The following is a 12,531-nucleotide window of genomic DNA, read 5'->3' as shown; positions in this document are numbered from 1 at the left end:
ATTTTAAAAAAATCACAACAAAGCAAAGCAGTTAGATTTTTCGGGGTATAATTTTTTATTTCTCCCCTCTTTTTTTTTTTTTTTTTTTTTTTTTTTTTTTTTCTTTTTTTTTTTTTTTTTTTAATTATCCCTCCCCTGCGCTAGGAGCGCCCGCCCGGGAGCTGGGACGGGCGGCGGGGCTGGAGCGGCGGCTCCCGGGGCTCCGGTAGCGCTTGGGGAGGATTTGAAGGGGAGAACCTCCACTTTATCCCCGCAGTGTTTATTATTTCTCGCTATCCCGGTGCAAAATACGGCGGGCGAGTGGAGCCTTTCATCAGGCTGCAAATACAAATATAGATAATTTTATATATATGGTTGAGTTGGTTTTTTTTTTTCGCTCTGCCGGGAAATGATAATGCGGGTTTTGTTTTCCCGAGTGAAAGCGGCGCTGGGAAAAGGAAAAATAAAAAAGCCCAAACAACAAGCCCAGTCGGTGGTTTGGAGTCTTGGGGAAGAGCTCCAAAAGAGGAGAGAAAGAGAAACGGGGCTGCGGGAGGGATGCCGCCGCCGGACCCCGCGGCGGGGGAGAAATAAAGAAAAGGGTTGGAAAAAATTAAAAAAAAAAAAAAAAAAAACCGAAAAAAACCCCAGGAAAACAAAGAAAGAAAAAGAAGAAAGATTTGAGTGGGTGTTTTTTTTTTTTTTCCCCTGTTTTGGGATTTTTGTGTTTGTTTTCCGGGGCGAAGCGCGGTGCCGCGTCCCCGCTGGTCGGTCCCGCCGGAGCCAGGCTGCGGCTGCGGGCGGGCGCTTCCCGGCCCGGCCGGGTGACAAATGTAACTCTTGGAAAAAAAGTTTAAATTCTTAAAATACTATTTTTAAATACTTTTTTTTTTTTTGTTCCTGCCTTTTGCCACAAGTTTTTCTTACTTTTTTTTTTTCCTCCCCGCTTCTCCCCCCTTCTCTACCCCCACTCCGGGAAGGTGAGGGTGGGTTTTGGGGGGTATTTTTGGGGGTGGCTGTGAACAGGGGGGTGTCGGGGCATGTCGGCTCACCGCACCTCCCCCTTCTTTCTTCTTTGCAGGCAGCGCCGAGACCGCCGCGCCGGGGCTGGCTCCCTGCACCGCGCCATGGGACGCTTGGACGCCTTATTTTTGAAAACCATCTGATTTTTTGGGGGAGGAGGAGGAGGAGGGGGGTTGGGGGGCGGGGGGGGGGGGAAGGCGGTGGCGGGCACCGACAGCGATCCGGGAGACTCCGTGAAGCCGGCGAGTGGATGATGGATGGCCGAGATTTCGGGCCCCCCCGCTCGGTGCACGGCCCCCCTCCGCTGCTCTCCGGGCTGGCCATGGAGAGCCACCGCCTGGGAGCCACCGGCCGCCTGGCCCCCGCCGCCGGGCCCATGGCCGCCGGGCTCCCCGCCGCCCTCCAGCCCGGAAAATTCCTCGCATCGGGCATCAGCCTTCACTCCCACCCGGGTAAGGCTCCGCGGAACCCCCGGTACCCCCGCGCCTTCCCTCCGCGGTCGCGGGCGGCGGAACCGGGATCGGGCTTTAACCACCCCCCCCCCCCCCCCCCAAAATACAAATATCGTCATAATAATCATATATTTATGCGCTCGCAGCTTTTTCGCGTCTTGTCCCCAAGTGTCTTCTGCTTCGCGTGGTTTTGATTTGACAAAAAAAAAATAGGGGGAGTATGGAAGAAGTACGAAAAAATAGGGTGATGGTGGAAAAGTAAGGGAACGGAGTTAAAAATAGGGGAATGGGGGAAAAATCGCGCCTAGCCGATAGAAGTCCCCTCGTCCAGCGTACGGTTTTGTTGGCGCTGAGGAAAATCCCTGCCGCGGCGGCTGCGGAATAAATCCGGGGAATAAATCCGATTTTCGGGTAAGCTGGGAGAGGCGCAGACCGGGTTGCGGAGGGACCGGGCTGCGCTGCCCGGCGCTGTGCTTCCCGGCCAGCCAAAAAAAATATCCCTGGGCTGGAAAAAAGGGGTGAAAAGGAGCTGTTTTGGTGATTTCTTGCCCAGTGCAGCCCGAGCCCCGCTGAGGTCCCGCTGCCCCCGGGCAGCGCTGCCGGCACCGCTGGTTTTGGTGGGGTTTCTTTTTTTTTTTTTTCCTTTTTTCTTTTTTTTTCTCGGCAATTCTTATTTTTCAAACACGGAAACAAAACTTCTATGCAGTGACTGCTTCGTCCTTATATTTTTTCTCCTTTCTCGGCGTGCTTCATTCTCGGGCAGCCCCACGTCTGCATTTCTATTAAAAAGAAAAAAAAAAAAGAGGCAGACGCTGAAATATACGCAGTGTATTTTTTTTTCCACAGTCAGCTTTTTATTTATTTGTTTAAATTACTTTTGGTTTTTGGAGGCTTTTTATTTTTTTCCCCTTTTCCGAGCTCCCTTTCCCAGCGGCTCGCGGAGTCCAGCACTGCTGGGAGGACGCTGCCGCATTCTCCTGCCCACACTGCTGCTCGCTGCTTTCCCTGGGAGGACGTAAGGGATTTCTGACCGTTTGATTTCCCTCTCTGACTATTTAAAATTTTTTTTTCCCCTTTCTTTCCCCTGGGCGTGGAGAGGTGACTCGGAGTTTACTTTAGGCGTTGGGAGGGTGACAGGTTTTGCAATAATAAACCTGCTTTTCTCCCAGCCGCCCGGGATGAATGACTTTGAAATTTGCAAACCTGATTGCCAACATCTGCAGAGAAGGAAGCAGCCTGAATCGAGGGAAAAAGATTTATTAGTTTTAGACTAGGTGGCAGTGCCAATTTCCCAGGTGCAAAGAGGAGAGGTGTAAAGCGAACTGGGCTACGAAGCCAAGCACATGGGCAAACACCTTCTTTTTTCCTTCCCTTTTGTGTTGGGTTTTTTTTTTCCCTCCCTTTTTTTTTTTTCCCCTGGTTATTTTTTTCCACCTCCTACTGCAGCAGAATACAATCTCTGCAAAAATTCATCTGGACAATCATAAGCCAAACCGAGTGTGGGTTCTTGGTATTTTTTAAATTATTCTTATTTTTATTGGGTAATTTTATTTTTTTTTGTTTGTTTTTTGTTTTGTTTTGTTTTATTTCTCCTCCCAAAGTTTCCTTTTCTGAAATCCAGGCAGGTCAGAATGGAGGCACAGAGCTCTGGTCTCTCCAAGCTGGCCAATCTCTGTGATGCCGTCTGGGAGCTTTCCCACCATACTGGAAGGAAGCCTCAGATTGGGGTCCCCTCACAGAGGGAGTGGGGTGTGTGATACCTCCAATTCTTTTTTATTGTGTTCTTATTTTATTTTTTAAATTATTCTTATTTTCCTTTTTCTGGGAGTTGAAATCCCCCGTCCCTGCACCTCAGTGCACCTCCCTGTCCGCTCCCCGGCACGATCCTCGCAAAGCTCGGCTTCGTCAAGGCAATTCCCAGCCAGGCTAAACTCCATTAAAAAGATCTGTACAATTAACAGCTGAAACTCTCATTAAACCGCAGCAGTGGGGTAGGCAGGGATATTTTTTTGTTGTTGTTGTTTTTTACGGCTTTAACAATATCGCCTGAAATGATGATTGCTTCCTGCTACCGAGGGGCCCTTTGTAGGTTTGTGTTCTCAGTGCTGTTGGTGTGTGGTTTCGGTGGTTTTTTTTGTTGTTGTTGTTGTGTTTTTTTGGGGGGTTTGTTTTGTTTTTAGGAGGGGTGGATAGCAAAGGCCTTGTGCAGGGGGTTAAGAAAAGTGGGCAGGAGGCGAAGCCTTTAAATAGAGCCAGTTCAAACCGATCCTTAAATACCCCGGGCTGAAGAAAGAGACTCTTGAATCCATCCCAGCGTCCTCCGAAAATAAATACGCCCCTGTAAAAATAGCACGATTGGCCATATTTGAGAATCCAGTTATGGCCGGCACCGACTCCTTGTTTTTCCTGTACCTTCTGCTCAGTCCGCCAGCAGGGCTCTGCCCCAGTGCCTGGGCTGTGTCCAGTGACCCCTGGACGCTCTGCTCTTCTCTGGGGGATTTCGGCTTGGTGGTGGCATTTTGGCTGCTGCCGTGCAGGCCGGGAGGACAGGGACAGAAGCCCCTTTGTTGGAAGTGCATGGAGGGAGGAGTGAGCTGGAGTCTGAGGCGGGAGCTGAGCCGGCGCTCAGTTCGGGGATGCCATTCTCTGTCCCCTCTGTACTCTTGGGCATCGCCATCTCCCCATCCCTGAGGAGGGAAGGGTGGTGCTCCCGATGGGCCTTGTGGAGGGATAGCAGAGGAAAGGGACTGTTTGCAATGGAATTTCATGCCTGGAGCTTGCTGGGAAGATGTTGCTTAAAAAAAGGCTGCAATCGATGGAATGAGTCCATTAAAGCAAGGGCTCGCTCTGCTCTGCAGCAGCTCAAAATATGGGAGTTTATTGTTTTGCTCCTTCCCTATCCCACTGTCTTTGGGTCCTGGTCTCGCCTCCATCCCAGAGGAGCATGTTGTTCTTGGCAGACTCTGTGTTTTGGGGGAGGTGGGAAAGGCTCCCTCAGACACGATTGCGAAGGGCTGCTCTGGGACCGTGTCCCTGCCAGGCAGCAGCGGGGCTGTGTGTGAGCAAGGATCACCCACACCCAAAAAAAGACTCTCTGAGTTTAAAATAACAGTAATTAATGAAAATATGCTTTTTGCACATAAAAATGTGCTTATTGTGCTGAGATATCCTTTCTTGGGTGGGGGACTGCAGGAACAGATCTGTGTTTGTATAGAAGGATGCTCAGCCTCTTCCATTAAAATACGCTTCAGAAACACTTTTCAGCGCCCGGGAAAGGGGACGCACCACCATGAGCAGGGCTGACTGTGTTAAATCCAGCTCCAGAGCACGGGCTGGAAGGAAAGCAGGCAGACAGAGGGGAGAGATTTTGGTTTCCCTGCTTTCCTGCTTCACATTAGCATGTGCATTCAAATGCAGGGATTTAAGGCAGATTGGAGACTGTCCTTCCTTCCAGGCCTGCTGTGCCCAGGGAGAAGTTTTCCAGACAGCTGGGCCAGGTAGGAGCATAGGAAAAGAAATAAAAATACCCTTTCATCCCCCAGGACAGCGCTGCTGTGCCAGCAAAATCCCACCATAGCCATCCTTGTAATGGCAAAATGGTGCTTTTGCTGAGCCCGCAGATTTTGCAGGAGGCTTTGCCGTCGGCAGTGCCAGTGGAAGCACAATTTGCTCATCAAACTGCATCCATGATAAACTTGCTTTGCTGATAGAGAGACCGGGATAGCACGGATTGAGTGCCGGAGTGATCCGTGCCCCGTTCCTCTGCATTGCTCGGAGCACGATGGCTCCTGGACCAGCGGCGGGATTTTTCCCATGGTTCGGCACAGCTCTTTTTGGTCACATTTTGATGCTGCAAGGAAAATACCATTGGTGTTTAATGGCCCTTGAAACCGCGGTTCCCCCTCCCTGCCCGCCCAGGGGTGGTGCGAGGGGCTGAGCGCAGGGGGCTCCTTGGGGCAGGGGCTCGGTGTAACACTGGGAGGAATGCGGACCGGCCGGAGACCTGCCTGGGAGGATGCTTCCCCTCCCTTGGGGCCCTGGTGAAATGAGATGCTTTCTGAGACATGTTTGAGGCAGAGCAGGGAGTGTGCCTGTCCCGGTGGGGCTCGGGGAGGTGGGTGCTGGCCTGTGCTGGGCAGCGATGTTGTGCTCAGTCCCGTTGCGCTCTGCTCTTCACACCCGGCATCCCATGGAGTGATGTCCCTGCAGCTCCCTTGGGCTGGCGGCCAGCTCATAGGCTGTGAGGAAGGCAGGAGCAGTCTCTGGGCTGAAATGGTGGTGGAAAAGGAACTTGTGCATTTTTGGGAGTCTCCTGCTGTGAGCTCCTGTGTTTCTCTGATGTCCCAGTGATTTTTCCCAGGGTCCTGGTGGGCTATGGGGTGGCATCTCCATCCTTCAGGGGCAGTGGGGAAGGACTGTACACCCTGTGCTGCAGCCTCTGTTGAAATGCCCGTCCCAAGCAGTGGTAGCTGGTAGGGATTTTGGGCTTGGAACATGGACAAGAGCCCAAGGGCCAACGTGGTGACGTAAACTTGCTCAGAGCAAGGTCCTGTGGGATCCTTCACTGTGTGAGGGTTTCCAACACCTTCCCAGGTGAACGGGCAGGAGTCTGTCCCTGCCTCTGGTACACAAGGCTGGTAAAGGTGTCAATTATTAGTGTGGTTTCTAGCAGCCTTTCTCCCACTTGGAGCGAGCCTTGCCTTCTACCCAGTACAGAGTCTCCTTGGTGGGGTTGGAAAACCATGGGTCCCATCCCTGACTGATAGTGTGCCAGAGAAAATCTGATCTGGAGGATGAGCCGGCACTAGAAATCCTAGCCGGGGGTGGCATGGGGCACTGGACAGGTCCCTGCTGTTGGGGACAAGCTCCTGCTCTTTCCCAGCACAGCAGCTGTTGGAGAAATGGAAATCACTGGGCATTAATCTCACTGCAGACGTGGTTAGCAGAGCAGGGCTTTCGTAAGGGAAATTTTAGATCTCCTTCCTAGGATAACCCAGAGTAAAGCTGAAATCAGTTTATAATCATATAGTAAATAACCCCCCATCTTGTCATTTCACCATCTTCTGATGAATATGGAAATGAACATTGTTACGGGGAATTAACGTCATTACGGCAGCCTTCCAGGTGAGCGCCTTGTGGTTCGGCCGCAGCTGCGACCGGCGCGAGGGTGTCGGATCACCTCCCCGAGCTGGGGTTAGCGCCCGACGAGTCCAAACAAGGCCCCGTGTGTTTTCCCCGTGTACTAAACTGGTCCAGTTAAAGCTCCGGGCAGGAGGTGGTGCAGGGAATCGGGGCCAGGCTGGCATGTGCTGACACGAAAGCTGCCGTGCCGGGAAGAGGAGATGTTGGTCTGGGTTAGGAAACGCGATCCAGCATTGGCTGCTCAAGGTGCCGAGGACAAGGGAGTGCTTTGTTCAGCCTCGCTGCTGAAATGGAGAGCACGGTACGCCCTGAACAACCTGAAAATACAGGCGGGGTGGAGGAGCCAAGGGCAGCCCCGAGTTCCCTGCCTGTTGGAGCCAGGGCAAGGGAGCAGTGCTGTGTCCAGCTGCACAGCCTCTCACTGGCTTTGCCAGCTGGGGATGCTCTTCAAAAAGCAAAGTTTGGGAGGGGACTGCTCCAGTGTGTCTGCCTCACCCTCGCCATGAGGATTTGGCATTTTCCTTCTCCCCATGTTTCCTCCCATCCCCGTGTTTCTGGCTGGCTTCGCTCCGGGATGGCACAGCTGGATGTCTGCAGGCATCGCGACGCACCCACCGATGCCGTCCCTCTCTGCTGTTTATTTGCTTTGCTTATTGTTCGCTTCTCCCCAGCTCTTAAACATCAAGGGTATGGCAACCACACAGCCCCTTGAGCCCGGTCCCCGTGGGTGCTGGCTGGGGGACGCATGGCGGGAGCGCCTGATCCGGCAGTGCCGTGGCGGTGACAGTTGGGCTTGTTCCCCACGCCGCCAGGATCAGCTGTTGGGTGCACAATATGCTCCCGTTTTCCTCTCCAGCTGTTGCTGCTGACGGTTATGGGAAGCGAAAGGTAGTTGAGAGTTTGGCATCGCTAAATCAGGGAAGTGATGGGCAGAAAGGAGGGGCTGAGGGGGGGCTCAGTGTGTCTGAGGCTGCGTTTTGTTTAAATCCAGCCAGATTGAAATAGTGGCAAAAGGATTGAAGTGACCTTGGGAATAAATTTTATTGCCAGCGTAGCAGTGGCCAAAGAGCCATTTTGAGCGAGCTGGATGCAGGCAGGCAAGCCAAACATGGTGGGCTCGGAGCAAGGGAAGCAGCAGTATTCAGGAGGGAATATGCCTTTTTAGAGGAATAACAGAAATTTTAAGACACTCAGCCCTGTCTCTCTGGAGCTGTATCCCCGGCAACTTCTGTAAAGGTTGCTCCTGCTTCTGTCTCCATTCATTTCATCCCGATGCATCCCTGCCAGCAAAGAGCTCTTTTTACCTTCGGTGGTTGGATTTCTTGCCCCTGATTTCCTTCATTCCCCCATGCCTTCTCAGCAGAATTCCCCGTGGCTCGAATATGCTTTTAACACATTTGGTTTAATTGCTTTTAATTAAAAAAAAAATTAAAAAGTAGTATCGGCAGTGGCCATTGTGGTGGGGAGGAAGGGTTTTGGAGGGATTGGACTGTGTACCGCTCGCAGGCAGCGCCGGTCGCTGTGTGTGCATGAGGCAGCTCCCGCGTTACCGCCACGCAATGTGTGTCATCCTGGTGTTTGTGTCCTGGTCTGCTGGGCGTGGGGACATCCCAGATGCCGTGTCACACGCAAGCCAAGCGGATAATGCTCCAGCGAGTAGAGATCCGGGTGGGTGAGTAAAGAAGGGTGCAGGCACCTCGCTGGGGTGCCGGTGGAAGCCCCGGCTCCGCTCGGATGAGCAGGCACACTGTGCTGGGCTCCTGGAGTGTGCAGCGTGCCGGGGTTTCCCTTTGCAATCCCGGCACTGCAGCGGGGCTTTCTCCCTAATGAGATTAGTGACACAAAGCGGCAATTCTTCTGCTACTTTTAATGGATGTTCGGGGTTTGTGTGGGATCGGAAATTCCTACTTTCATCAGATGAACCCTCTCTGTGACTATTTTGTGGACAGATCTTCCTTTCCTCGGCTTCAGGGCTGACAGTCGTATTGGCACAAGTGTTTTAGGCTTTCCCCTCGTGCCCCCCTCTGCCGCCTGTTCTCCCGAGCCCTGGACATGGTGAATTTTCTCTTCTGTCCTGCTTTGCATTTTGCTGTCAGGCCAAGCTGCTTCCATCTTGTGGAGGATATGAAAGCTTGGTGGCCTTCCCTGGACACACTAAATGCAGCTGGGAGGAGGGAGAAATGCAGAAGTCCCTCTTGAACCATTCTTGCAAGTGCTGCTTGGGTCTCCCTAGCTGAGAGGTGCAAGCACATACGTGTGTATATGTACATATAGAGGGCACCCATGTAGTGCCTCACCTGATGGAGGGCTGGCCGTCCCTGCCTGGTGTCATCAGGGCCAGCTTGGCAATTTGTCAAGAGCCCAAGGGCTGTGCTTCCATTTGAATACGGATTTGCATAATTCATCAGGAATTAAACCGCACTGCCATAATATTTGCCTCTGTGTTTATCTCCCATTATCGGCAGCGGGGAGGTGTGGGGTCCTGGGTGTTTGCCGGCCACAGATACCCCTTTGCTTCATGGTTCAGCGCTTTTCTCGTGCAGAAGAGGTAGCGTGGGCTGATGTTCAGGAGGGTGTGGGAGGAGCAGGAGCCTCTGGAAGGAAAAAAGCCTGAGTGTGGGGTCAAGAGGAGAGGCTGGGCGCAGAGGCTGAGCTTTTGAGCCTGATTTCCTAAGAGAAAGAGTCTTACGAGATTCTGATCCGTGTGTGGATCCCTTTCTTCCGCCCCCAGATGCCTGCAGCCCATTGCTGAATTTTTCCCAGGGTGGTTTAGGCCCCTGCAGGTGTTGTTTAAGTCAGTGCTGGGCTCTGGGAGAGGGATGCATTCACTCCTGTGGCACACAGAGCAGCACATGCAGGAGCATCTGGCTTCACCTTGCACTTACTGGCCATGCTGTATCCAAGGGGAATCATGAAGCCGGAGCTGATGAACGCTTTTGGGTCATTGGCAATGTCCTTGCTGCAGCCCTGGGGTGTTTCTCGGAGCTGATCACCTCTTGCTGCTGACTCCCTGTGTCGTGCTCAGTGACTGCTGACCATGTGGGCATTGATGATGTGGTGTCCAGGTCTGATCGTGGGTCTGTGCCTCAGTTTCCCCTTTGCAGTGCCACCCCCTTTGCAAGTACCCCCAGAGGTGCTGAGCCACAGCAGCTGCTTTGCAGACAAGAGGGTTTAAAATAAGCAGCGATGGAGGCTGCGTCTCCCGGGCTTTGAGTCATCCCGGCTCGTGCTGACTGCGCCTGGCAGGAGCCTGGGAGGCAAAACAAACCCACATCCAGCTGCTGCCTCCCTGCCAGATGTTAGTGGTGGGGTGGCTGGTTGGGTTTCAGTGGTGGACCTACCAGCAAAGCAGATGGAGCTTCTGTGGGGAGATGCCACCTTTCTGGTGGCTGTGGTGAAACCCTGGTGGAACTGGTGGCTTGGGGCAGTCCCCAGCTTTGGGGATTTGCAGTTGGGCCATCGGGAGGAGGGGGCGAGATGAGCAGCCCTGGTCTGGCACTGTGTGGGCCTGGGTTTGCAGGATGGGGGGGCAGCGAAGCTCCTTCCAGCACTCCTGGCCTTGGGCATTGTGGGGACCATTCTGGACCTGAACTGTCACTGTGCTGGACAAGAGGACAGGCAGGGAGGAACCCAGGGGTGATCCTGCAGTGAACCCCCACCTGCCACGCCACGCAGAGGGAAGGCAGCCAGGGCAGTGGGTGTCCATGGCCAGTGATGGGAAGCAGAGGAGAGGAGCAGGCAGGTGGCATTTACCTTTCCGTGGGCACCTGGTGTGTGTCCAGGGCTGCTGCTGCCCATCACACAGCAGTGTTTAATTTCTCAATGGGAGGGCAGGGAGATGATGCTGCACAGTCCCATTTAACCTGCTGGTGACCTGATCTTAAGTCATTGTGGCTGAAAATAGACCGTGTTCCCTCCAGGGCACAGCTAATGGTGCTGGGAAGGCTGGGATCTCTCTTTGAAGGCTGATTTAATTGCTGCTGGCAGGCACTCGGTGCAGGTGATGTGGGGACCAGCACCGGTGCCATCCCACAATAACCTCCCCCACCGAGCTCCTGTAGCTCTCTGGGCTCTGGCAGTGAAGGGTAACGAGCTCTTTTCTAATGAAGGCACGGGACAGTTCGTGGGTGGTGCTGGGTTAAATGTGCAGGCAGGGCTCCGGGTGGGGGAGCTCACTTGTTTGTATCGTCTTCTGCACTGAGTTTGGGTGATTAAAACAATAATACAATTTAGAAAAATGGGTTGGGTTAAGTTTCTCTGCTTAGAAAGGAGGGGAAGCACCTGTACTGAAAGTGTGTGCCCAGTGCCAGTAGCAGAGTCAGTCTTAGAACCCCTGTGCTCAACACCAGTGGCTGAAGAATCTTCAACATCATGAAGGATGAACCCAACCAGAGCAAACACATTTTGATGCTGTCCTAGAAAATCAGGAGAGGAAGGTGAGACTGCAATCTAGCAGCCAGGTTCCGCATTCCTGGGGATTCTGCTAATCAGTTTGAGAGTTTAAATTATTATTTTTTCTATTTCCATACAGCATTTTAGTAAATGTGGAGCTGAAGATCCCACTGAGTCGCTCTTTGCTATTTGAGGAGAGCTGTGTGGTTGTGTAGTGAGAGCCTGGAGGCTTCGATGGACCCCTGTTGGGGTGGCAGGTTTAATTATGCCGGTGGAAAAGGAGAGACATCCGACATGGTGGGGGATTTCAGGCTGGGGGCATGTGGGAGAAGCTTCTGCTGTAGCAGCTGGCAGTGACCCAGGAGCGTTGACACTGGTTTGAGTGTCAGGATTAGTGTGGGACCGGATCGGTGCTACCCAGACCCCGTGTTTCGGGCTGAGTGGACTGGCTGCGCATCATGTCAAGAATCCCACTGGGATGGTTTCCATCCTGGCTCCTCCAATGTGAGGAAAAGCCACCTTCATTCTGCTAGAGCGATTCATGTCCCCACCCAGATGGCTTCTTGCTGTCCCCATGGAGATGCTGTTAATGGGGAGCTGGTGGGTGACCTTGTGGGGGATCTTCAGGGTGTCCTGTTGGTGTCCTTTTCCTGAGGCACTGGCATATCTTGGATTGCCTTTGTTCTGTTGCACGGTGGAAAGTAAGTCCACAGGACGTTGGGGCAGAACCAGGCATGAGCACCAGTCCCTTGAGCCTTTCCAGCCACTTCCCATTTTCTCCTCCTCTGCCATCTCCAGGCTGTTGGGGCTGTTCCAGCTCCTGGGTGAGGAGGAGGTGAGTGGCAGGGCTCTGCCTGATGATATTTATTTCCATGAAAGCAGGGAACCCCCCCATGTCCTATGCTCACACCCTGCCCTTCAGTATCCTATGGCTGTGGGGGACTGGTGATTCACCACGAGGGTGGCACGGCAGGAAAATCATGGCATGGCATCAGCACGGGGGGAATGGCTGCGGGAGGGCTGGTCGGAAACCTGATGCAAGCGCGCAGTGTTCCTGTGCTGACGCAGCTGCGAGCGATAGTAAATATTGAGTAAGAGCCACTTAAAAATAAAGCGGCCTGGACACAGATTCCCACATGGAATAAAATAAAATTAAAAGAAACAATACAGAGCTGTACTGAGCTGGAGGGAGAACTCGCCTTGGCTTTTAAGGTAATGATTTGTGCAGCTGAAGGAAAGCGGCGCGGCACTGTTCAAGTCAGCAAAGGCCGGGAGTGTGGACCCCCCGCCAGAGGATGCTGTCTCCGAGCTCACCATGGCCCTTAGAAGATCAAATGGGGAGTTAAATTGCCCTGGCTGTTCTGGCTCCCGGGGATGGGATCGAAGGCTTTCAGGGGATGCAGAGAATTGAGGCTGTAAATTAGGGCTTTGAAGCTACTGCCAGTCCCATGGCATGGAGTGTAAATATGGCTTTTGGGGCAGTTTTTGGAGCGGAGGGTGGTGGGTTGTGACAGCAGCTTGGAGCTGCTGGGGACAGCGATAG

At 53.0% G+C, this 12,531-nt stretch overlaps 1 protein-coding gene and 1 long non-coding RNA gene across 5 annotated transcripts in view; one reads left to right on the top strand and one right to left on the bottom strand.

The window, feature by feature from the left end:
- The first annotated feature begins 1,196 nt into the window (after window positions 1-1,196).
- TNRC18 (trinucleotide repeat containing 18) overlaps window positions 1,197-12,531 on the top strand; it is a 55,093-nt gene continuing 43,758 nt past the window's right edge. For all 4 annotated transcript variants that reach the window (XM_039560487.1, XM_039560489.1, XM_039560488.1 and 1 more), the window contains exon 1: window positions 1,197-1,454. In XM_039560487.1, coding sequence (XP_039416421.1) covers window positions 1,253-1,454 — 202 coding nt within the window. In that variant the 5' untranslated portion in view covers window positions 1,197-1,252. The remainder of the gene's footprint in view (window positions 1,455-12,531) is intronic.
- Window positions 2,128-2,770, bottom strand: LOC109143597. The gene is made up of 2 exons (XR_002043868.2): window positions 2,330-2,770; window positions 2,128-2,233 (listed from the first exon to the last, which is right to left on the bottom strand). It is a non-coding gene; the product is annotated as an uncharacterized LOC109143597 (long non-coding RNA).

This window comes from Corvus cornix, chromosome 14, assembly GCF_000738735.6.
Source record: "Corvus cornix cornix isolate S_Up_H32 chromosome 14, ASM73873v5, whole genome shotgun sequence".
Taxonomy (NCBI): Eukaryota; Metazoa; Chordata; class Aves; order Passeriformes; family Corvidae; genus Corvus; species Corvus cornix.
The sequence above is the reverse complement of the archived record's forward strand: the minus strand, read 5'-3'. Positions and strand labels throughout refer to the sequence as shown.